Source organism: Cetorhinus maximus, chromosome 21, assembly GCF_964194155.1.
Source record: "Cetorhinus maximus chromosome 21, sCetMax3.hap1.1, whole genome shotgun sequence".
In the NCBI taxonomy this organism is placed as follows: domain Eukaryota; kingdom Metazoa; phylum Chordata; class Chondrichthyes; order Lamniformes; family Cetorhinidae; genus Cetorhinus; species Cetorhinus maximus.
In genome coordinates, this window is record NC_135899.1 from 85187258 (window position 1) to 85212965 (window position 25708).

At 43.4% G+C, this 25708-nt stretch overlaps 1 protein-coding gene across 4 annotated transcripts in view; it reads right to left on the reverse strand.

Annotated features, from left to right (window-relative positions):
- Positions 1-25708, reverse strand: part of ptprub (protein tyrosine phosphatase receptor type Ub) — a 769916-nt gene that overhangs the window by 71196 nt on the left and 673012 nt on the right. For all 4 annotated transcript variants that reach the window (XM_078567333.1, XM_078567337.1, XM_078567336.1 and 1 more), the window contains exons 17-18: positions 24714-24801; positions 18921-18997 (exon numbers count right to left, since the gene is read on the reverse strand). In XM_078567333.1, the coding sequence (XP_078423459.1) occupies positions 18921-18997; positions 24714-24801 (165 nt within the window). The remainder of the gene's footprint in view (positions 1-18920; positions 18998-24713; positions 24802-25708) is intronic.

Below are 25708 nucleotides of genomic sequence, written 5' to 3' on the forward strand. Positions count from 1 at the left end.
GGAAATTATATGACCAGTTGCTTCTATTTCTATGACAGTGCCCCAATTAGCAGTTGCATTTACTTTTTCCCTGCAGTGTCTATACCAATACTGAAAAGGCCACAACATTTCAAATGTTCTCCAAATCTCAGTGGCCAAAGACAGTCATTACACAATGACTCAATTGAAGTAAATGTACTGGCTTGGCAATGACTTATTAGATTAAAAACAAATTTTAATCAGTTCACTTATAGCTGTGCAAAGTACAGCAGTGTAACCAATCATTAAATTAGATGTTGGCTAAGCCTGCAAAAAAAAAAATCACATTTCATTCTCGGAAGGGGACCATGAAAGGCATTTTGGGTAATTCCTGGGTGGGAGCGGGTGAGAGAGTGGATTTAATAATGTCTGACTCAATTTGCTCCCATGACTTCATAAAACTGGGCTTTTGAGAGCATGTTCAATGAACATTTTAGAAAATCTGAACTTAAATTAACTGCAATATATATTTTTCCCGAGTCGAAGCAGACTAACAGCCTTTCTTGTACCATGAGTATATCTTAATTTCGGTCCTTTCCAAAGGTTCTACATGCACAGCATATAATGAGATATCAGGCATGTGTACATCAGTGGACTGAAGTAGCTAAGCTTTCACTTAAATAAAGTATTATTTAAACTTTTATAAATGTATTTTCTTTTACTATTTGTAGATTTTCTGCTCTGCGTCATCTAAAGCAGAAAGTGAAATTAAAACAGGCCAAACTATCGTTTTGATCTATTTCAAATGTATTTCTAAATGGGTTAAGTTCACATTCACAGTACATCGTCAAAGTTATTTTAGCTTTGCACTGAACAGGGGTTGAAGTTGAACAGAATTTGACTAGCTACAGTTTGGAATTTTAGCTTCGTTATGACAAATAAAGAATATTAATGGAGACCTCTGTAATGCAAATAGTAAACTGTTCGATCTGAATAAGAGTTGAACTTCTTGCCATACAGGGCTCTGACCAACAATCCCACTCAGTTCAAGAACAGAGATAACACTCGATCTGGAGTGGTACTGACAAGCCAAAGAATGCTGGTCCCAATCACTTTTCATTTTGTGCCAGCTCTTTCAGCTATTACAGCAACAAATGCAAGACCATATTGGAGGAAGGAATGGGAAAGAGGCCAGTCAACCCAACAAGCCTCCTCTATCCACTTGGTCCAAGGGCTCTTTTGATTGTGCATCAGACTCTTGCCATTTTTCACCAAATTTTCAATCAAAGTGTTCTGATAGCAAGTGTGGTTTTGGTTACTTTCTGCCAGGAAAAGTTCTAGTATAGGATAAGAAAAACGGATCCATGATGTTACCTCATGGTGTACTGCAGAATTGAAATTTTTTTTCAAAAAAAGATTTTTTTCCCCCATTTTTATTGTGGGATTAGGGACACTTGAGGATAAATTTGAAAGAAATACCAGTCAAAGATTAAATATTTATTTGCACGGTCCATAACATTGAGTATTGGGAAATTTTTACTTTCTTATGATGCGTTGCCTAGTTGCATAGTGAATCTCATAATCACGACGATAAAGTCTGAATTGTAATACAAGAGACTTTCTAACTCTTGCTTTCTTTACATTTTTATAGTCTTTAGCCAAATCAATAGCAGAATGCACACACCCACAGCTTCCAACAACCACATTGCAACATGCATCCAAGTACTGAATTACCTCCATCAACTTCCATGTGGTTAATGTTCCAAGCAACAATGCAGTTCCTCAGGTCACACAGAACACACTCCTAGTAGTTAAATGCACTCAACTTCGCTATAATATATTACCAAGAACTAACCTAATAGGTTGTAAATGCACCTAACCGGTTGGTGGGAAGCTGATGACTTTGGCTGGATTGCCCATTTTGCATTCCTCCTGATTTCACTTCCTATTGATCACAGTTTCCCATTGGCAGGGTTAAATTAAAATGACTTCCATCTGCTTGACTGCACTGGATGATGCATTCCCAATCTGACACACTGCACCACAATTCGTGTTTCCCAAATGAACACATCACAACTATACCATTGTTCCCAAAATTGCCACATCTCAATTACACTGTAGCTTTCTTCACACAGACACCCTCAGCATCAAGATGCAATTTTAGTATTAACTCAAGGCATCGACAAACATCTTCACATCATAGCATGCATTAAGCAATAACGCTCAAGTGTACGGCCACTATTCTCCAAGTACCACCCAGCTCCCTTACCTACTCCACAATGCACACTTCAAACAATAAATGCACCCTTCAGTCACCCCAAGCACTGATGTAACCGCTTCATGAAATACACTACTTTTGTACTAGCAACAAGTACTCAGAACACAAACATCAGTTGCACGCTAAGCAGCAATATACTATCAACTCCACCGTCATATCAATTGGAAGTCCTCATGCTACCTCAACTCCACCACCGCATATGCCAGGGCACCATCAGTGAATGCATCAATCAGGAAATAGAATTAAGGGCCATTATGAATTTGGTGTCTGGCAATATTAAATCCTGCAACATTTTTGGGTGATGCATTGAATAGCTGAAAAAATAACTGGACAGCCAGTGATTTTAAAGTTGGTGCAGTATTGATTTACTTTGTGTTTTCACTGTTTTGCATGCCTTGCTCATCACTTACAAAGCATACCAAAAACTTGTAAAAGACACAATCGCTTTACTGCATCTACTATTTATTTTGAATCTAATTAGATTCCATGAATCTAATCTTCGATTTGTGGAAATTGGATATGGTAGTCTAGATGGGCTCCTGACTTGAGAAGGTGGATCTATTTGCCTTAGTTATGTGGCAACAATGCTTCTCCAGCCCACCACCCCATCTCACCTCCAGTCCCAAGCTCCACTACATTTGTAGAGCACAACTTTCTTGTAGCTGCACAAACAGCTTTATTCAAATAACTCTCATTACCTCTCACCGATGAACTGCAAAGCAAGAGAAGAATCTGGATAAAAAAATACCAGAGGGGAGGCAGAGGCGGTGGTGTAGTGGTATTGTCGCTGGACTGGTAATCCAGGGACCCAGGGTAAAGCTCTGGGGACCCAGGTTCGAATCCCACCACAAACAATGGTGGAGTTTGAAACCAATAAAAAATATAGAACTAAAAGTCCAATGATGACCACGAAACCACTGTCGATTGTTGTAAAAACCCATCTGGTTCACTAACGTCCCTTTAGGGAAGGAAATTTGCTATCTTTACCTGGTCTGGCCAACATGTGACTCCAGACCCACAGCAATGTGGTTGACTCTTAAAATGCCCTATGAACAGGGGCAATTAGAGATGGGCAATAAATGCTAGCTTAGCCAGCAACACCCACGTCTCATGAGTGAATAAAGAAAACTATCAGGATACTGTTGAATTTAACTGCATTCTTATCGCCCATCCTCCTTTTAATTGAAGCAACACTCAGTGAAAACATCAAAAATGTCATTGACATTCCAAAGCGCTGAACAGTTGAACATATGGGCAGCAGTTACATCAGTGTTTTCCCAGATAGAGAGGTAGTCACATGTGTCAATTTCTAATGGACATGCAACATCAACTCAAAATTCTCCACATATAAAAAGCTCCTTAAACTGGTAAGAATAAACTAAATGTGCACAAATTAAAAAATAAGACAAATATACAAATACATTTCAACCACAAAAACTGTCACATTCTCAATTTGGCACATTGTGTCATACTTACTTCCCCGTTTATCCGTATCTACACTCCAAATGAGGAAGGATTGTAAAAACCAACAAAGACACAAGCATGTAAGTGAATTTAAAGACCATATCCAACACATCATCAAAATAAGGAACGTTCTCATGTCCAATCTATTTTTTTTCCCAGCAGCTGTACAAAAATCTTATATATAACTCGTTGGAGAGCAAATCTAATTCAAGAAGTGAAGTATAGAGAACACAGCAAGAATCACAGCCTTATGCAATGAATCACAGTTGTTAATTGTTTTAGTACATTTTGCACCCTCTTTATTCTTTGAAACTTAGCTAGTGTGTCGCTTAAGTCGCCATTATTTATTGCAAGTCTTGATATGTGTTGACATGTAGTTAAAGCATGGTGGGAAGGGGAAGATTGAGGAACAATCACAGCTCATACTGACTTAATCCAATGCCTACACATGCACTCTCGACAATTATCATTACATAGCATTCAGGAGCAGGAACCTTGATCAATTTTCTCCTCCTTACCGCAATGGTGCTAAGGCCAATTGTGGAATTCCTACTTTTAGTCCAGCTTACTCGGACCAAGAATTGAAGATGAGACAATCCTATTTCTTTGGCTCAATTACTCATTGGATGAACTTGTTCCGAAACATGCATTAAGTTTGTTCATGGAGACCAAGAGGCCCTTGTTCACATTGCTTTGCATCTTGCATATATCAATGCTGAATAGTTAAAAGTGGCATGGGAAGCAAAATCAAGGAATGAATGATATATGTGAATGAATTTTAACTATGCTTTTTATCTAGAGATCTGTATTTTATGACCTTATCCTCACTAATTATAACTATGGGCGGAATTTTCCAGCCCCGTCATGGCGGGGATTGGACCTGGGCTGGAAAATGTGGTGAGCCATTCAAATGTCTATTCACTTTGGCAGGATCCTGCCAGTGGGAGGGGCCGGAAGTTGCCGCCTATATTTTAACAATGATAAACTGCAAAATGAGAACATTCAAATGTCAACTTAAAAGCTTTTCTTTCCCCGGCTTGTTACTTGATCTGCTTTCTGGTTGTTGTGAATAGTGGAGGTTGGTAACACTTAAAGCCCCATAAAACTTCCACTTTTAGATTTGGCACTTCCATAGGTTTTATTAGTCAACGCAATAACCCTTCCCCTTGCAGACTACACTCATGTGAACAGATACATTCCAAAGTCAGGGTGACCTGGCATTCAGGTTTCACCATTGTAAAACAATCCAATTGGTTTTAAGCCAAAGCTGCAGGTGTCTTGATTGGCTTCAGCATCATCAGAAACAAAGTTGAAATAGTCAGAAACTTCATCAATTGCGAGGAAATTAGCTAAAGTTTCTATGTTGACACACTAGTTCGCAATAAGTCAGAAATAATCGTCTGAACAAACCTGAATTGAGCCATATTTACTTCTATTCCAAACACCCTAACCCTGAACAAATTTGGAAATGGAAGTGATTGAGCTAGCCAGTTCCTTTAAAAAAGGAAAACATGGACAGCAGATGGGAAAAATGGTGCTCTCTGTTCCATCAAACATTTGAGTCTTTTAGATAACAAGAACAGAAAATGCTGGGAAAATTCAGCAGGTCTGGCAGCAACTATGGAGAGAGAAACAGAGTTAATGTTTTGCGTCTGTATGACTTTTCTTCAGAGTTAATGTTTCAGACTCGAAGAGTTAACTCTTTTTCTCTCTCCACAGATGCTGCTAGACCTGCTGAGTTTTTCCAGCATTTTCTGTTTTTATTTCAGATTTCCAGCATCTGCATTATTTTGTTTTTATCTTAGTTTTATTTGAGTCTTTTAGGTTTCATGAGCTGGGAATCCTCTGTCATTAGGAAATTTGCAATAATTTTTGATAATTTATTTGCTGGGGTTTGCATGGGTGGCGAAGGAGAGAAATGCATGCATTTGATGATTAGCAATCAAAAGAACTTCTCGAATCTGTTTGTCACTTTCAACCTTCTGTCACTACACAGAGTGGTGCCTGTTTGATTCTCTGGTAATTTGGTGGTGATTTGGATCTGAATTCCTGATATCATTTCAGGAGTCTTTGTAATCTGGCAAGGAACCAGCAGTTCCAAATCTAAAATCTGAACTAAATCCAAGTGTTTGTAACTATCATGACCAAGACATTGAGACTGTGATATGAAGGAGTCAAATTGATTTTCAGCCTTAGTTGCTGATTGGTCATGAGTTAATCTGACGTTTGAGCTTATTTCGTGATCACAGTTATGCATACATATCTGCATGCTAAAGGTATTATTACAGCTGTTAATTACTTGACCCTCTATCTGCCAATAATATTGCAAGTTATTGCATGACTATTATAAAAACAGTGTAACCTCAACTGAAATTTGGCCTTTTGTGAATTAGCAATGCTGAGGAATTTATAAATTTACTTAAAAAGTTTGTGTTCATCTCTAATATTTAGAATACAAAGTAGAATTGTTTGTGAAAGAGTTTAATGAATTTGAAATGGATTATTAAAATGTCAATGCAACAATGAGTGTGGAAGGTGGGGAAGGGGAGCTTTGTCATTGCTCATTGTTAGAAATGCTGAGCAGAATCTTCCAGTCACGTCAGCAGTGGGAGGCTTGGTGGGTGGGGGAACTTAATTTGGCAGGAGCCAAAAATCAGTTTCCAACAGCAGGATGAACTTTGGGAATTAAGTTCTCGGGACTTTAAAGGTGAGTTGAATTTCCCGACGAACAATGTCAGGAAACCCTTTTGCATGCATTAGCAAGTCAAGCATGCTCATTAAAAGGCCACCTTGCCAAATTAAGTTCCCCCTCCGACTTAACTTCCCTGCCAGTGAGAGATTAGAACATTCATATTTATGAAACAGGTGGTCTGGATAACTGGAGGGGTCAGAGTGGGCATAGGGGTGGTAATGGGTGTAGACTCAGAGGGGAGAGAAGGCATGTGGAGGTTGGTGGTTATAGGTGCAAGGGTAATGGGGTGAGGTTCAAGGGTGACAGAGGGGAAAGGAATGGTTATATTGATTGGGTCAAGGGTGATGGGGGGAGTTGGTGGGTGACAGGGGAGGGTAGATGGTGGAGGAGCGAGCCTGAACTGTGACGCATGCCACTACAATGGTGGGCATTGACCCAACCATGGGTATATCATAGGTGGTGCAGCTATCTACAGATGAGTGAAAGGCAATGCTGGAGGTGCTTTCAAATGTCCTGGAACGTGGTTGCGCACTTAAGCCAGCTACTCCACTGCGATTTGCGGCCTCAAGGACTTGGAGGAAATTCCATGTTGGTGGCATTAAAGATCACACCACCTAAAACCTATTTGCCAGTGGCTCCTTCCATGGCTCCACTGGGGACTTGTGCAGCATCTCCCAGTCAGCAACACACGAGTGCACCCAGGAGGTGACAGATGCCCTGTTCAGGACAGCACACCAATTTGTCCAATTCTGCCTGGATCCTAAAAGCCAGGCTGCAAGACTGTTGAGTTTTGCAGCAATCTCAGGTTTCCCGCAAGTAGAAGGGACTACTGAGTGCACTCATGTGGCCTTGGGAGCCTCCTGGCAATAGCCAGTCACATTAATAGGAAAAGTTTCCACTCTTTGAACGTGCAGCTGATATATGGTCACATGAGGCAAATCCAGCATGATTCTGCTCAGTTCCTAGCAAGCTCTCACGACTGACTCCCAGGTGCCAAAGTCTTTTGAAGGACCACAACGATTGCAGGGCTGGCTCCTTGGAGACAAGAGATACCCCCAGAAGACCTGACTGATGATGCTAGTTTGTCGTCCACAGAGTGGTGAGGGAAGGTACAATGCCACACATGCCTTCACTTGGTCCACGATTGAGCAGACGATTGGCCTCCTAAAGATGAGGTTCAGATGTTTGGATCGCTCAGGCTGGGCTCTCCAATACTCACCACAGAATGTGTCCCGGATCATTGTGGTCATCTGTACCCTGCACAACAAAGGGAGGCACAGAGGACCAAGATGGTTCCTCTGATGATGAGGATGGTGAAGAGAATGGTGCTGATATGGGCCAGGATGTCACAAAGTCACATGCGGAGGCCTTTGTAAAGGTACAACACGGTTGGCAAGCCGGTGACAATCTGATAGTTAACAGATTCCAGGCAGAGTAAGTTGCCAAGACATTTCCTTTACTATTTTGTTTTCTATCCTTGCTGGCTCCTTTTTTGGTTACAGACATTAAATTTTGCTCTACTGTACCTAGATTTATGACAGCTGAATTAAATTGCATGACTTAACATCTGCCCTGCTGGTGGTTTGATCCTTTGCATGCGCCAAACATAGCCCTGGCTCTAAACGTACACATTGCAATGTGCACAGCGCTCCGTCCTCCTGCGACCTCTGGCATCTGTAAATAGACCAAGCCTTCACAAAGTCTGTGTGCATGGCAACCTGGAAGCAATATCAAATCTAACCTCAGCAGGGATGCACTGATGTCATCCTCACACCTGCTCCCAAAAGGGGCAGAAAGTTCTTAGGCAGAACCAGATATATGGATCCACAGGGAGGAGCAGCATGAGAACACCATTTGGCTCCTCGAGGTCGCTCCACCATGCAGATTGATCAGGGGGCATCGTGTTCCTACCTCACACCTGCCGGCCCGATTGCCACTCGCCTATAGTAAACCCATATGCTTTGATATTATTATGTCAAAAAGTTTCGAGGTTAGTTTGGCATCCGCTCACAGAGTGCCCCACCTGCATTGTGGGCTGTTAAGTAGCAAGCACTCTGGACCATCCATTCACAGAGACTCATATCGTAGAATTTTTACCTCGGTGGACTGGCGTGCACCCGAATCGCTCGAGCATAAAATGATGCTCATTGCCAGCGGGTGAGCGTCCCAACATCAATGCGCAGTCACGCGATATTTCGGTCGGCAGGCTTGTGAATCAGCAGCACATTCTCCGATAATTAAAAGGTCTATTAAGGCCATTAAAAAGATAATTAACTTAAATTTTTTGCTGCCCATCCAACCTTATGGTTGGCGGGCAGGCAAAAAGGCTAAGCGGCCTTGCATTTTTTGGGAAACCTCATCCACGGGCGAGATGAGGTTTCCAACATCAAATAAAAATAAAATAAATTTTTAAGATTTAATTTATAACATGTCCCTACACAAGAAGGGACATGTTTTATTAAATTTTAAAAACTTAATTTGTTATTTTTAAAACACTTTATCTCCCTGAGTCAGCTCTGTGCCTCAGGGAGATTTTCAAGCACTCACTTGCGCACATGCACGAAGTTCGCCACTTGCCCTCCTCCCCGGCCCGCATAGACAGCGCTGAGCACTGCTGCTTGCGTTTCACACTGGGCGGGCCTTAATTGGCCTGCCAGCATGAAATCGCGGTCTGGCCCTGATTGCAGGCGGCAGTCAGCTCCCCATCTGCCCCCATCCGATAAGGGCAAAATTCTGCCCATAGAGTCATAGAGTTTTACAGCATGGAAAGAGGCCCTTCGGCCCATCGTATCCGTGCCAGTCATCAAGCCCCTGTCTACTCTGATCCTATTTTCCAGCACTTGGCCTGTAGCATTGTATGCTACGGCGTTTCAAGTATTCATCTAAATACATAAATGTTGTGAGGGTTCCCTCCTTTACCACCCTTTCAGGCAGTGAGTTCCAGATACCCACTGGGTGAAAAAAATTTTCCTCAAATCCCCTCTAAACCTCCTCCCCCTTACCTTAAATCTATGCCCCCTGGTTATTGACCCCTCTACTAAGGGGAAAAATTTCTTCCTATCTATGCCCCTCATAATTTTGTACACCCTAGTCAGGTCCTCCTTCAGCCTTCTCTGCTCTAAGGAAAACAACCCCAGCAATCTAGCCTCCCCTCATAGCTGAAACGCTCCAGCCCAGGCAACACCCTGGTGAATCTCCTATGAACCCTCTCCAGTGCAATCACATCCTTCCTATAGTGTGGCAACCAGAACTGCACACAGTACTCCAGATGTGACCTAACTAACGTTTTATACAGCTCCATCATAACCTCCCTGCTCTTGTATTCAATGCCTTGACTAATAAAGGCAAGTATTCCATATGTCTTCTTAACCACCTTATCTATCTGTCCTGTTGCTTTCAAGGATCTATGGACACACATACCAAGGTCCATCTGATCCTCTGTACTTCCTAGGATCCTACCATTCATCGTGTATTCCCTTGCCTTGTTAGTCCTCCCAAAATGCATCACCTCACACTTTTCAGGATTAAATTCCATTGGCCACTGTTCTGCCCATCTGACCAGCCCGCCTATATGGTCCTATAGGCTAAGGCTTCCCTCCTCGCTATTTAACACATCACCAATTTTCATGTCATCAGTGAACTTACTGATCATACCTCCTACATTCATATCTAGATCATTAATACACACTACAAACAGCAAGGGACCCAGCGCCGAACTCTGCAATATGTCACTGGAAAGAGGCTTCCAGTCACAAAAACAACCTTTGACCATAACCCTCTGCCTCCTGCCACGAAGCCAATTTTGGATCCAATTTGTCAAATTGCCATGGATCCCATGGGCTCTTACCTTCTGGACTAGTCTCCCATGCGAAACCTTGTCAAAAGCCTTACTGAAGTCCATGTAGACTACATCAGCTGCAGTACCCTCATCTGCACACCTCATCATGTCCTCGACAAATTCAATCAAATTTGTTAGACATGATCTCCCCCTGGCAAAGCCATGCTGACTATCCTTGATTAATCCTTGCCTCTCTAAGAGGAGATTAATTCTGAATTTTTTTCAAGAGTTTCCCTACCATTGATGTTAGATTCACTGGCCTATAATTCCCTGTTTTATCCTACCACCTTTCTTGAATGATGGTACCACATTAGTTGTCCTCCAGTCATCTGGCACCTCTCCTGTGACCAGAGAGGATTTGAAAATTAATGTTAGTGCCCCTGCAATCGCCTCCCTTGCCTCCCAGGGCAGCCTGGGATACATCTCACCTGGGCCTGGGGATTTATCCAATTTTAAGTCCGCTAAAACCGCTAATACCTCCTCTCTCTCAATGCTAATTTGTTCAAGTATATCACAGTTTCCCTCCCTGATTTCTATACCTACATTATCCTTCTCTATAGTGAACACAGATGCAAAATACTTATTTAAAACCTCACCTACGTCTTCTGGCTCCTCATACAGATTGCCACTTTGGTCCCTAATGGGTCCTACGCTTTCCCTGGTTATCCTCTTGCCCCTAATATACTTATAAAATGACTTTGGATTTTCATTTATTTCACCCACCAGTGTTTTTTCATGCTCCCTCTTCACTCTCCTAATTTATTTTTTGAGTAACCCCCTGCACTTTCTATACTCCTCTAGGGCTTCTGCTGTTTTGAGCCCTCGGTATCTACCATAAGCTTCCCTTTTTTACCTTATCCAATCATGTACATTCTTCAACATCCAAGGTTCTCTGGACTTGTTGATCCTACCCTTCACCTTTATGGGAACATGTTGGTCCTTCACTCTCACTATTTCCTTTTTGAATGACTCCCACTGCACTGATGTAGACATTCCTACAAGTAGCTGCTCCCTGTCCACTTTGGCCAAATCATATTAAAATTGGCCTTTCCCCAATTCAGAACCTTTGTTTCTGTTCCATTTTGTCCTTTTCCATGGCTACCTTAAATCTTACCTAGTTATGGTCACTATCACCGAAATGCTCCCCCCACTGACACTTCTACCACTTACCTGGCTTCGTTCCCTAAAATTAGGTCCAGCATCGTTCCCTCTCTTGTTGGACTTTCTATGTGCTGGCTTAAAAAGCTCTCCTGAATACATTTTAAGAAGTCAGCCCCTCTAAGCCTTTCACACCTTGTCTATCCCAGTTAATATTAAAATCCCTTAATATTATTACCCTATTATTTTTACACTTATCTGAGATTTGCCCACATATCTGCCCTTCTATCTCTCCCTGTTTGGGGGTCGAGAGTACACTCTCAGCAATGTGATCGCCCTTTTTTTTGTTAAGTTCTACCCATATGGCCTCATTTGAGAAACCTTCTAAGATAACATCCCCTTTTATTGCAGTAATTGACTCCTTGATCAATATTGCAACACGACCTCCTCTTTTACACCCCCCGCCACTGTCTCACCTGAAGATTCTATATCCCGGAATATTGAGCTGCCAGTCCTGCCCCTCCCTCAACCATGTCTCTATGATAGCAATGATATCATATCCCCATGTGTTAATCAACACCCTCAACTCATCTGCCTTACTCGCAAGACTCCTTGCATTAAAATAAATGCCATCCAGCCTTGCCATGCTCCCTTGTGCCGTAACTTGACTATATACGCTCTGCCTTCCAGACTGGCTTGGTTTTTTTTACACTTGTCTGTGCATTACCCCCTACTATACCTCCACTTTGTATCCCATCCCTCTGCCAGATTAGCTTGAAAACCACCAACAGCACAAGCAAGCCCCACCCCGTAAGGGAGTTGGTCCCATTCTGGTTCAGGTGCAACCCATCGGACTTGTATGGGTCCCACCTTCCCCAGAATTGGATCCAGTGATCCAGGAATCTAAAACCCTCCCTCCTGCACCAACTCTTTAGCCATGCATTCATCTGCTCTATCCACCTATTCCTATGCTCACCAGCACATGGTACTGGGAGTAATCCAGAGATTACAACCTTTGAAATCCTGCTACCCAGCTCCCTAAATTCTTGTTGCAGGAAACTCATGCCTCTTTCTACCTATGTCATTAGTACTAATGTAAACCACAACCTCTGACTTTTCAGCCTCCCCCTTCAGGATGCCCTGCAGCCGTTCAGTGGCATCCTTGAACCTGGTCCCAGGGAGGCAACACACCATCCTGGAGTCGTGTCTGCTGCCACAGAAACACCTGTCTATACCCCTCACTATTGAGTCTCTTATCACTATTGCTCTTCCTCTCTTTCTCCTCCTCCTTGTGCAGCTGGGCTCTGGCTGCACTACCCAGAGGAACCGTCACTCACACCGTTTTCCAACCGTTCACACCATTTGCCCTCAAGAGTGTGTTGGTCTTGATTAGACCATAAGACATAGGAGCAGAAATTAGGCCATTCGGCCCATCGAGTCTGCTCCGCCATTCAATCATGGCTGATAGTTTCTCAATCCCATTCTCCCGCCTTCTCCCCGTAACCTTTGATCCCCTTACCAATCAAGAACCTATCTATCTTGGTCTTAAATACATTCAATGACCAGGCCTCCACAGCCTTATGTGGCAATGAATTCCATAGATTCACCACTCTCTGGATAAAGAAGTTTCTCCTCATCTCTGTTCTAAAAGGTCTTCCCTTTACTCTGAGGCTGTGCCCTCAGGTCCTAGTCTCTCCTACTAATGGAAACATCTTCCCCACGTCCACTCTATCCAGGCCTTGCAGTATTCTGTAAGTTTCAATCAGATCCCCCCTCATCCTTCTAAACTCCATCGAGTATAGACCCAGAGTCCTCAAACGTTCCTTATATGTTAAGCCTTTCATTCCTGGGATCGTTCTTGTGAACCTCCTCTGGACCCTCTCCAGGGCCAGCACATCCTTCCTGAGATACGGGGCTCAAAATTGCTCACAATATTCTAAATGTGGTCTGACCAGAGCCTTATAAAGCCTCAGCAGCACATCCCTGCTTTTATATTCTAGTCCTCTCGAAATAAATGCCAACATTGCAACTGCCTTCCTAACTACCGACTCAACCTGCAAGTTAACCTTAAGAGAATCCTGGACTAGGACTCCCAAGTCCCTTTGCACTTCAGATTTTTGAATTCTCTCCCCATTTAGAAAATAGTCTATGCCTCTATTCTTCCTACCAAAGTGCATGACCTCACACTTCCCCACGTTGTATTCCATCTGCCACTTCTTTGCCCATTCTCCTAACCTGTCCAAATCCTTCTGCAGCCTCCCCGCCTCCTCAATACTACCTGTCCCTCCACCTATCTTTGTATAATCTGCAAACTTAGCCCAGGATGCCCTCAGTTCCTTCATCTAGATCATTAATGTATAATGATTGCAACTGAACAGCTTGGTAGGCCTTTTAGGGTCAACCACATTGTTGTGGGTCTGGAATCATGTATAGGCCAGATCTGGTAAGGATGGCAGACTTCCTTCTTTAAAGGACATGAACGAATCATAGAACCTTAGAAAAGTAACGGTGCAGAAAGAGGCCATTCAGTCCATCGTGCCTGCGCTGGACCTTGTCCGCAGTCTTGCAGGTTACAGCACTTTAGATGCAGATCCAGGTACCTTTCGAATGAGTTGAGCCTTTCAGCCGCAACCACAAACTTAGGCAGTGAATTTCAGATGCCCACAACCCTCTGGGTGAAAATGTTTTTCCTCATGCCCCCTCTAATCCTTCTACCAATTATCTTAAATCTATGCCCCCTGGTAATTGACCCCTCAGATAGGGGAAACAAGTCTTTCCTGTTTACCCTATCTAGGCCCCTCATAATTTTGTACACCTCAATTAGGTCACCCCTTAGCCTCCTCTGTTCTAAGGAAAACAACTCTAGCCTATCCAATCTCTCTTTTTAATGACAATCTGGTAGTTACGTGGTTACCATTACTGCTACTAGCTTCCTATTGCAGATTTATCTGTTTATTTAACTGAATTTAAATTCCCTGCTGTCATAGTGGGATGAAACTCATACCTCCTGTATCATTAGTCTAAACCTCTGGATTACTAGTCCAGTAACATAACAACTATTCTACTGTACTCCCTTTTTGGAATAGCCAGCTCCCTACTTTCATCCCTTATCATCTGGAGACCTGGTTGTGGTTGAGGCAAGGTTCCTCAAGTGTCGACAGGTATTCTGCACCTTCATCATGCAGCCATTCTCCACACAAGCGCAGTCAGCATTAATCAACAAACTATGCCACTATTGAGGGTAGCACAGCTGAGTCTGAACCTGTTCTCACCTGATGTCCACACTTACGCATTATTACAGGTTCAAAGACTACAGTGTTTCTAGAGTAATGTCTTTAGTGAACTGAATGTCACATGGGTCCACCCAGCCCTGTGCCTCATGGCAGAGGTCACATGACTAGAGCAAGCCAGGACATGTAATAATGATTGTATTTCAAAACTTAAACATGCATTATCCAGCAGGGACTCCTGGGTAGCGATCAGGAATCTTGATTGATTTCACCTCTTCCTTACTCTGGGCCATAAGAGTTAATTGGCCCTATTATTTTCCTGGCCAAGTCCAGCTAGTACTGTGCAAACCAGGGATCGAACTTGGGACCTTTTACTACATCTACCCATGAGATGATTGAGGAAGCATTTATCACACTTTAACATACAGGGTCAGTTCATCACCAAAATTGAATGAAGTTTTAAAGTTTGTAATTCCAAATGAATCAGTTCAGATGATTAAGGGAAAGCAGGTGGCAGTGAGAGCTCATCTGTCTTTCCAGAAGCAGCTTTAATATCAACAGCACAATATCATCCCAAAGTTTTGTCACAATCAGATCATATTTAAATTCAAGTAAAAGATACATTGGTAAACTTCTCATATGTTCGTTGGTTCACTGAATAGATTATTTTCCCACTACAGTGCAGTTAAGGATTTTTCACTTCAGTTTAACTTCACCTAATTAGACTTTACATATGGACAATTTCCCAGTTGATCTCCTTTAAATCACAAGGAGGCTCTGCACTATGTCAGTGGAGTGTCGTTCAAAGGGAAACTGTCTGCAATAGCTCACTAATACAATTAAAATTGATAACTTAATCCAACCAGGAACAGCTGCAATATCTGACTCACTAAAGTTTGATGGAAACCTGAGAAAACCATTTGAAATTATTGAAGTAAAAAAAGTGTTGACAAACACACAGCTGCTTCCTAAGATGGTGGTTTTCCACAATGGTGCAGGTTCTGATCATAGAAATTCTTAATTTATTAACCCTTAGTTTTCTCTGGAACAAATAAACTCTGCTGGTTGGCAATGAGATGACTCATCCATTGGCAACCATTCCAATTTTGACTTGGGCCTAACTTAGTGACTTCCATAAGGTGATCATTCAACCCTCAGGTCTCAGCTTTAAACTGGCTGAAATAAACACACACACACATGAACATTCAAACTTGTTCAGTTGACTGAAAGTTGCTTTGAAATGCACAGTGGGATCCAAGGATAAGAAGTAAAGAAAGTCCCAGGCCTGAATTTTCAGGTGGTAGGGTCTTGCCTCCCGCCATCCAAAGAGTTGGCGGGAAACACATCCTCGCTGAATCCGACAGCCCCACAGCGAATTTATGCTCCAATGAGTGTTGAATGCAGGTGGGATGTCCGCCCCTCACTCGGGAGGAAGTCCCGTCTTAGAGTGCTGCCGGCCAATCTGATTAGCTGTCACCTCTCGAGTCCCTGCAGCGACAGCACTGCAGTGGACAGAAGAGGAACTGCACCAATGAGTGTGAGACTAAGGCCGGAATTGGCCGCTCCTGTTGGCGGCAGGCGTCATGGAGGCTGTGAGCGGACAATATGACAAGAAGGCCAAAAATTGGTTTTATGGCGTCGTGAAACCAGTTAGCAATTGTCCGCTCCGCCCGTCAATGGCGGGCTGCGTTTCCTGCCAGCCAACATCAGGAACTTAATTTTAATGCATTTGCATCTCATCATTGTGGCAGCATGCCGGAATCGTCCTCCCCACTTCGAGTTTACCTCACATGTCGCCGTGACTTCAGAATGGCGTGAGTTATGCCTGCCTTTAAAAGGCGTGCATCTAGCGAGCTGAACTTTAAGGGGAGTTCAGAGGTGAGTGCACACAACCTTGAGCAGTGCTCATGAGGATCGCCCGAAGGGCACCAAGAAGAGGCTCTGCGCGTTCAGGTAGGGCACAGGCAAATTACTTTTTTCTGGCTGTCTTTCAGTGCAGTACCGAGGCAAGGGCTCTAGTGTGGGTGGGGCCGGGAGGCAGGGCAAGGCAGCGCAGACTGAAGGAAGTACACAAGCACATGCTGGGGCGGGGGTAGGGTGAGGGAAGCGGCCATGCACTTGGAAAAGCTTGTCAAAAGCGAGCATTCTTCAGCAGCTGAGGTCATTCAGCAGCAGCTCCATTGACATATTTGGAGTCAGGCCTCTGAAGCATTTCTGCAACTCAAAAGCATGAAAGTGCCTACAAATGCTCCGGAACTTTTCGCCTCTCAGGTGCTGACTGTAAACTAATGTGTGTTTTAGGGGGCTGCAGAATAATTTGACGACTTGGCAAGTTGTAGAATCCCCTTGCGAAAGGTGGCCATGGCGCAGTCACTGGTGGAGGCACTCACAGCCCCTTGCAATGTCTTTATTCAGGTTTGGACCAGTATCCCTCATGGTTCAAGCTAACAGCGCAGCCTTGCAGTACGAGTTAGGGGAATGCCTGTGCCTGAGCTGAGAGCACAGCATGAAGTCAATTGGCTGAAGCTGTCGCCAATTGGTCAAGTGGAGTGGGGTGGAGGTGGGTGGGGTTTCAGACAGCCATGAAGCGCACTTCACACTGGGCATCCAAGTGGTGGCCAACACTCTCCAGCATGCATGAAGAGGCCTTGAAATTTAACCAAAAGAAGTCCTTATCACACATATGCTAACCCACGTGTCTCTGTCTCTTTGATCCTGCAGGAGGAGAACATCAGGATCATGGCGCCTGGTGTTCTAGCAGTATGTCTCATGGCTTACAGGAAGAAGAGAAGATGGAGACAAGTGCGATGGAGGCGCCTGGCTTGCCAATGGGAGGAGCGCCACCCTCAAGATGAAGGGGCAGCAGGGCCTCCTGCACCTATAGCTGAAGATCCACAGTGAGCTGTCGCTCCTAGGCACCTTGCCAGACCCAGGGTCTACAGACGATGCTTATCATTCCTATAGATGACTGCAAATGAGCGTTACTGAATACTACGCATATCTAGGGAACTGTTCGGTCACATATGCCAACTGCTGCAAGATTTGGTGCCATGGGGACATGGAGGGCATCCAGTGCTAGTGGCCGTGAAAGTGACCACGTGCTCAATTTCTACGCTAGTGGCTCCTTACGGGGTTCCACAGGTGACATGTGCAGGATCTTGCAAGCCTCCACCCATAAGTGCACCCAGGGAGATCAAGGACGCCTTCTTCACAAAGGCACACAACTTGGTGCATTTTGACTGGGATCAGGCATGCTTCACACCCAGTCTTTCCTCAGGACTGGGCTCCATTAAAAACAAACATGCAAAAACTCTTCATATATTTGACTTTGCTTTTATAACATGATATTGGTTACCTATTTTCTCCTGTATAATTAACGATTACAAATATAAGACCTCAAATGACATCAGGCTTACCAAAATATTTCTTAAGTACCTGGAATATATGTGCCTTAAAATGACTAGCCTTTCACTCTGTAATCTTTAAAATAGGAAATTTTAACATTGTAAATGCTTAGATTACTCTCTGAAGTGATTCACTAGAGTGATCATTTGTGCACTTTTCAATTCACAAATTCCAGTGAAATAAACAGCGAAATTATAGTGATCTATTTAAATGTCACCAGCCATGTTATTACAATAATCTAATGTAATCCTATATAAATCCTATATCAAACTAAGCACTCAGAGCACAATTTATTTTAAAAAAATATTAAACAGATCAATCCCTTTTGCCTTAATTTCCTTTTTTACCTGCTTTCTTTCTTATTTCTTTCCCCCTACATTACAACAATAACTACACCTCAAAAGCACTTCATTATCTCTAAGGTATTTGGGGGTGACCTGAGGTCATGAAATGCACTTTATAAATACAAACCTTACTTTATTTCATCTCTCCTGCTTCTAACTGTAATTTACCCTTTTCTTCCTACTTTCATTCAATTTTTTCTGAAAAAGAAATTGGGCCCTGAATTTCACGCTCCCCCTCCGCTGGGTTTTTAGGGCGGGGTTTGGGGATATGTGAAATTGCAGGGACAGGATTGCCTCTGGGTTCCCGCCTGCCCCTACTTCACAGTGATTTTACAGGGGTGGTCAAAGCCTCAGATGGGAAGCCTCAATTTTTAGGCTGGTAGGATCATTGCATGTGCCACCAATTTTCCCCTTTCCTCCCCTTAGGACATTGACTCGTGAACAGATCCAATGGTGCAAGCAGCTCATTAGTGCCATGCCCTAATGCCCATTCTTCATTCATGAACTTGGACAACGAATGCAGTCAGACTATTTTCTCTTAATCTAGACATGTAGCAACTTCATTTTCAGCAACTGGGGAAAGTCATGCACAAGTACAAGCTGTATAACTTACATCTATATAGCTCACATTAACATAGTCAGAACTGGAATCTCCCAGCAATGGATGTAACTTGACCCGATGACAATCATCTGTAACACAGTATTTTTAAGAGCTCATTAGAATACAGAGTGTTAATAGTTTGAAGTGGACATAATGGAACTCATACAGATGAGCATGTCTGTGTAAATGTCTGTAGAGGGGATATTCATTATCTATTCTTTAGAAACAAGTGAACTTCTCCCCACTAGAAAATACATGCGTCCTTTTACATTCAGTGCTTTGTAGAGCTCAAAATTCAATCCTGGTGAATAAATATTGTAATGTTTTTGCCAGGAACACAGCTATTGATCAAGAATTTTATTGTTTAAAATGAGCAATTTGCAATCCCATGCTCCTCAGTCCATTTAATCATTTAATGTTGATAAAATTCTCAACAAAATATTCATTTTGTGGAAATGTGATAAGACTTATAAACACACTGCTCTCTCTGGAACAATGATGGAATGGCAACAACTGGATTTAGTGTTGTGACCATTAAAAAAATGCTTCTGGCAAGGCTCATGTGACTGCCTAGTTGGGCAAAGTACCAGAGGGTTACTAATACCCCCAGGGAACCCCAAGTCAGCAGGAATCAGTGTTTTTCGAGGATAAGAGAAAAAGGAGAAAACTTGAACAAAAAAAACTTTACAGATTGACCATTTGAAAGAAAATTAGGAGAGAAAAAACAGGAACTCATTCCCATAAAACCGGGAGCCAGTTCATGACCGTATCAAGATCTTTTCATTTAAATGTTATACATCAGGATTTCAAAACGATGGAAATGAATGAGGTATGCTATAGTGCACTGGAAGTCTATAGCTGGGATTTTATGTTGCAATGTGATGTATGGAAGATTTTGATATGATGAAAATATGTTAAATTTGTTCCAGCAAACTGCAATTTCATGCCTGGATTTGAATTAGTCTGGGATTGAGTTTACATTCACTTGTGTTGCAGACCGTGATGGGTGGAGTGCGCAGTTAATTCTAGCCACACTTCTCCACAGGTCGCAACAATAGTTTAAATGTTTAATTCACTCACAAAAATGGGGAATTGTTTACCTTTGATACTGCTGTACCCAACATAAAAAGTCTTTAACCAGGCTTCTTACAATAAACACAAAATAACTGATTTATTATAAAACAAACTTCTTTTTTAAAACAAGTTGCAGAGCTGGTTAACATACAATTTATATGTGGTAGTGTAACGATTTTCACCTTTTTAAAAAATAAATCCCTACACCCACACACACAAACACAACACAATACAAAACAAACAAGGTCTCTTTAGAGGTTGGAGTAAGGTAATGGGCGGAATCGTCCATGCCCTCTGGCGTCAGGCATGCTCGGCGGAATGAGCAGACAATATGGCGAGAAAGCCAAAAATCAGTTTCACGACGTCGTGAAACCAGTTTGCGATCGTCCGCTCGGCCCATCGATGCCGGGCTTCATTTCCCGCCATCGTACGTCGGGAACCTCATTGTAATACATCTGCATGTCATTATAAGGCCAGTCCGCCGGAATCATTCCAGCTGCCCCTGCTGGATCGTCTGCCCACATCAGCCAATGTGTTTCACAACAGCATATATAAGGCATGCACTTGGCGGGCTGCACTTTGAGGGGAACTCAGAGGCGAGTACACAGTAACGTTGTGCATCGCTCACGTGGGTCGCCTGTTGGACTTCAAGGTTGGGGCGTGTTGGAGGCGTTGGGGCGAGGGCTGCCCTGTGGTTGAGGCACTTTGGAGGCGGCGGTGGGGGGGGGAAAGAGCTGCCCTGCGGTTGAAGGTAGTGCACAAGCACATGCGTGTTGGGGGAGGGGTGAGGGAAGCGGCCACGCATTAGGGAAACCTTGTATAAAGTGACAATTCCTCTGCAGCTGAGATAGTTCAGATGCAGCCACATTGACATGTGTGGAGTCAGCTCTCTAGCGAATCTGCCCGCTCAAGCAACGCAGAGGCATGAAAGTGCCACCAAGTGCTCCAGAACTTTTCACCCCTTGGGCACAGACCGCAAACTAATGAGCATGTTAGTAGACAGCAGGATAGTTGGACGACTGGGCATGTTGTACAATCTCCTTACTAAAATCGGCGTGGAACAGTCACTGGTGGAGGTCCTCACAGCCCCCTGAAATGTCATCATCCCGGTCCGGACCAGTCTCCCCCGTGGTTCAAGCTAACATTGCAGCCTTATAGTGTGGGTTAGGAGAATGCCTGTGACTGAGCTGAGAACACAGCATGCAGTCCAGTGGGCAAAGCTGCTGCCAATCGGTCAGGTGGAGTGGGGCGGAGGCGGTTGGGATTTCGGGCAGCATGCGGCGCACTAAACTCTGGCCATCCAAGTAGTGGCTAGCACTTTATGAGATGCATTAAAGGGTCTTCAGACTTAACCAAGAGAGCTTCTTAGTATACCCAGGCTAACCCAGAAGGAAAAAACAGTAAAAGCTGGGAATTAAGAATACTGGTCCGAATTGGTCTTGTGTACCTTAAAATGGAACACCAGTACAAACTGGGAAATAAGAGTACTGGTTCGAACTGTTTTTTCCTTCTGGGAACCCACACGTATGTCTCTGTCATCCTGCAGGAGGAGTACATTAGGAGCATGGAGCCTGGTAAACTAGCTGTATGCCTTGTGGTGTACAGTGAGCGGAGACGATGGAGGAGAGAGGGACGGAGACGCCTGGCTGAGCAGAGGAAGGAGCAGGTGGGGCTCCTGCACACGCTGTTGAAGGGCCACAGCGAGCCATCGTTAGTCAGCGCCTGGCTGAACCCAGGGTCTGTAGATGCCGTCTTTCATTCCTGCAGATAATAAACAACCAATGTCGCCAAAGTCTGTGCATGTCTAGGGAGCTGGTTGGTCACATCTGCCAGCTACTGCAGGATTTGATGCCATGAGGCATGGAGGGCATCCACTGCCAGTGGCTGTGAAAGTGACCATGGTGCTCAATTTTTATGCCAGAGGCTCCTTTCAGGGCTCCACAGGTGACCTCTGTGGGATATCACAAGCCTCCATTCAAAAATGCATCCATGAGGTCACAGATGCCATCTTCGCGAGGGCACACAACTTTGTGCATTTTGCTTGGGACCAAGAGATCCAGGATGCAAAAGCGATTGGATTTGCCCAGATCTCGGGTTTCCCACAGGTGCAGGGTGCAATCGATTGCACTTACGAAGCGCTCGTATCTCCGTCACAACAAGGGGTCAACTATGTCAACCGCAAGGGCTTTCATTTGCTGAATGTGCAGCTGGCATGCGACCATTTTCAAATGTGTTTCACTACAAAATGTACAGGAAAAACATATAAAACATATATATAAAAATTCAAATGTGTACTCACCCATTCTTACTCACTCCTTATACAGGATCTCTGTATAGGTTCTGATCTTTCTGATTTCTACATTATTTTAATAAAAATTACATTCTGGATAACCACTCCGTCTACAGGTAACTTCTGGGCAACCCCTACCACCACCGGTCCTGACATTAGGTCACACTCCAAGTACACCTGGTAAAAAGGTACGGTTATATGCTCCCCACCAATAACATTTATTAAAACTTTGGCTTTTAATGTGCTCTCTGGTGGAAAAGTTATGCCTTTCCCTATCAAAAGTGTTTGAGTGGCTCCATATCTCTTAATATAATTATAGATTTAGCTGTCTCATTCAAGGGATAAGAGGTTACTTTCCTTCTCGACAAAAATTCTTTATAACTCTCATGTACCTTAGTCACCTCCCCTGAACTCACAGCAGTGTTCACACTCAAAGTCACAACTGTAGTTAATGCTACAACTTGATCTGACGTGTTTTCAGTTGGGGCTCTTTTTTCTGAATCATCCTTATGTATCCCAAAAAGAGCCATGGATTTCCCAATCAGCCTCCAGCAATTTGCCCAAATGTGTCCCACCTTGTTACAATGGAAACACTTAGGCCTTTGAATATTAGCTCCACCCTCAGCACCTTCCTTTCCTGTCTGAGTATGAGTTCCCAACTGTCCCTTCTCTTCCTTCGCTACTTCCCTTCCTTTCACCCTCCCTCTTTCTATCCTTCTCGGGTTTGTGGAGGCGATGGAAAAAGGGTTTGGATTTATGGACCAGCTCAATCACCTGCCATCTCCGCTGTCTGTCTAGCTGTTGTAACCCTCTTGTCTTTGACATGGGTTCCAACTATTGGAGGAAATGAATTTTTAATTTTTCTAGGACGATTATTTCCCCAAGAGATACATACGTGGTATCTATCTGTAATATCCATATCCAATGGTCAAAATTATTTGCTTTACCCCATCAAATTCAATATAGGTCTTCCCAGGCTGTTTCCTTATGTTTTGAAACTTTTGCCTGTCTGCCTCAGGGACGAACTCATATGCACCAAGAATAGCCTTCTTTACTGCAATGTTCTGTTTTCTTTTGGCCACTTCATTTGCCTAGCCACTTTCTCAAAAGTAGTAAAGAATATCTCTATATCCCTTTCCTCAAATTTTGGAAGGGCTTATACAAATTTAAACATCTCCCTTCTGGGCTCTGGGTTGGGTGCAGTCCTTCCATCATCAAAACTTTCCCCAACATCTAAGGCCTTTTTTTAAATTCCAGCCTTCTAAGCTGGAATTCCCTTTCTTGTTCCTTTTCTCTTTCCTCTCTTGGAAATTCTCTCTCTGGAGTTCAAATTCAAATTTTTTCATTTCTCTTTCTTTTTCTTCCAATTTGAGCTTTTTCATCTCCCTTTCTCTCTCAAGCTGCTTCATTTGCAACTGAATCCTATATAACTCTAGCTGTGATATGCCAATTTCGGGTGTCCCCTCTTTTAATTCTAAACACTGAGTAATTAGTTTAATCATATCATCCTTACGAGATCCTGCTTTTATTTCTACCTTTAATTTATCTGCTAACTTTCTCAGTTTAACATTACTCAAGGGTTTCAAATGATCTACTATTATGTCTCCTACTCCCAGAAAAGTCTTAGCAACTTCTAAAGTCATTTTATTTTACTAATGTATAAGAAACCTGGTATCTGTCATTTTATCCTTTTCCAATTAGTATTAATCTGCATCCAATAGAGGATAGAGTAAATAGGGAGAAACTATTTCCACTACTGGGGGAGTTAGTAGACAGGAGGCACAGATTTCAGGTAATTAACAGAAGAACTACTGTAATGAAAGGATTTTTTTTAATGCAACAATTTGTTATGATCTGAAATTCACCACCTGAATGGTGGTGAAAGCAAGTTCAATAATAACTTTCAAAACGGAATTAGATAAATAATTGAAGGGGAAAGAAAGGGCAATGGGGAAAGAACAGGGGAATGGGGTTAACTGGATAGATCTACCAAAGAGCTGGCAAAAGCACAATGGGTAGTCAAATAGACTCTTTCCATGCTGTATCATTCAATGATCCTATATGATAATTTCTGTGAGGGCCTCGCTGATGGGGCATTAAGCAGCCTGGGGCTCTGTGAGGTCATTTTTTGTTAAAAAGGAATGCTACCTGGGCCATTCTTTTCCATTGGATTTGATCAGATTTGTAGTTAGGGCCTTTCTAGAAGCTGCTGTATTTTCTAGTGCATGTGGGTGCCAAAGTATGACATGAGAGGCCTTGTGACAGCTGGCCCTTTGCAAGTGAAGTGCCCTCTCACTGATCTTGCAAATTCCAGAAATGGATCAATGTTGATGGCACCAGCGGGTGTGATCCCAATGCAAAATGGCAGGATTTCTGCCTATGGAAACTTGGAGGTTAACTCGTTCAATAGTGCTTCAAATACATATTCTCTGCTCACTTACAGGTAATGATGTTTTCATGTCGACTTTTAGAACGGTTTTCTTTCTTCTTTGACATTTCCCGAGATGAAACTTGACCCTCAAAGAAGCTCTGGGGACATAAATATCTAGTTAAAAGGCTACACAAGAAAACACACAACCTTTCTCTCTTTCATTTGTTATCGCTTCTTCACCTGATGATGTTGACTCTTGAGGTGGAATTTAATGCCCTCCCCTGAGGTAAGTCTGGAGAGATAGGGCATTTAACCAGGCAGGAGGGTGGGGGTTCCACTGACTTCCTACCTCTGCCCCACTTAAGTCTGGGGTGGTATTCCCACTTAAGGGCCACCACCACTGGCGTCCAACCAGCAGCAGGCGAGGGACGTGCCATGTGGGAAGCCTGAAAAGCAAACCCTATCAGAGTTGCTTGCGGGCTCCTGAGTGGGAGGTCCCTCGTTCAAAGGCACTCAGTGCCTGATCGAGGGCCCCGACATCATGATGGGGACGAAGGGGGCTGCTGAGAGACACCCCACTTGCCCTTGTTTCTAGGGTTGCCAAGTCTCTTGGATTGCCTTGGAGTCTCCAGGAATTAATGTTTAATTTCCAGGACATTGCTACAAGCAATTACAGGAGAATATTCATAGTGCTATTAAAAAGGTTGGATTTGTAAAATTTTCTTTGAACTCTTTTGTTTATTGGCTATAAAGCTGTTGGAGTTGGGAACAAAAAGCTGACTGACAGTCCAGATTTATTTAATTGGATAATAAAGTGTCTACTCATTATCCAATTAGTCTGGGAAGATGGTGAGCCGCATGGCTGGTTATGTCGGCTGACCAATGCAGGAGTGTGGGCAGGGTGGTTGGAGACAGGAGGCCATGTGATGACACCTCCAAGAATATAGCTAAACAGAGTTGGCAACCCTACTTGCTGCTGTCCCTCCTTCTCTCCCCCACCTCTACGATCCCCATCCCGTCCTCACTCACCTTTAGCCTGGGGTCCCTCGGCGATCCTGGGCGCAC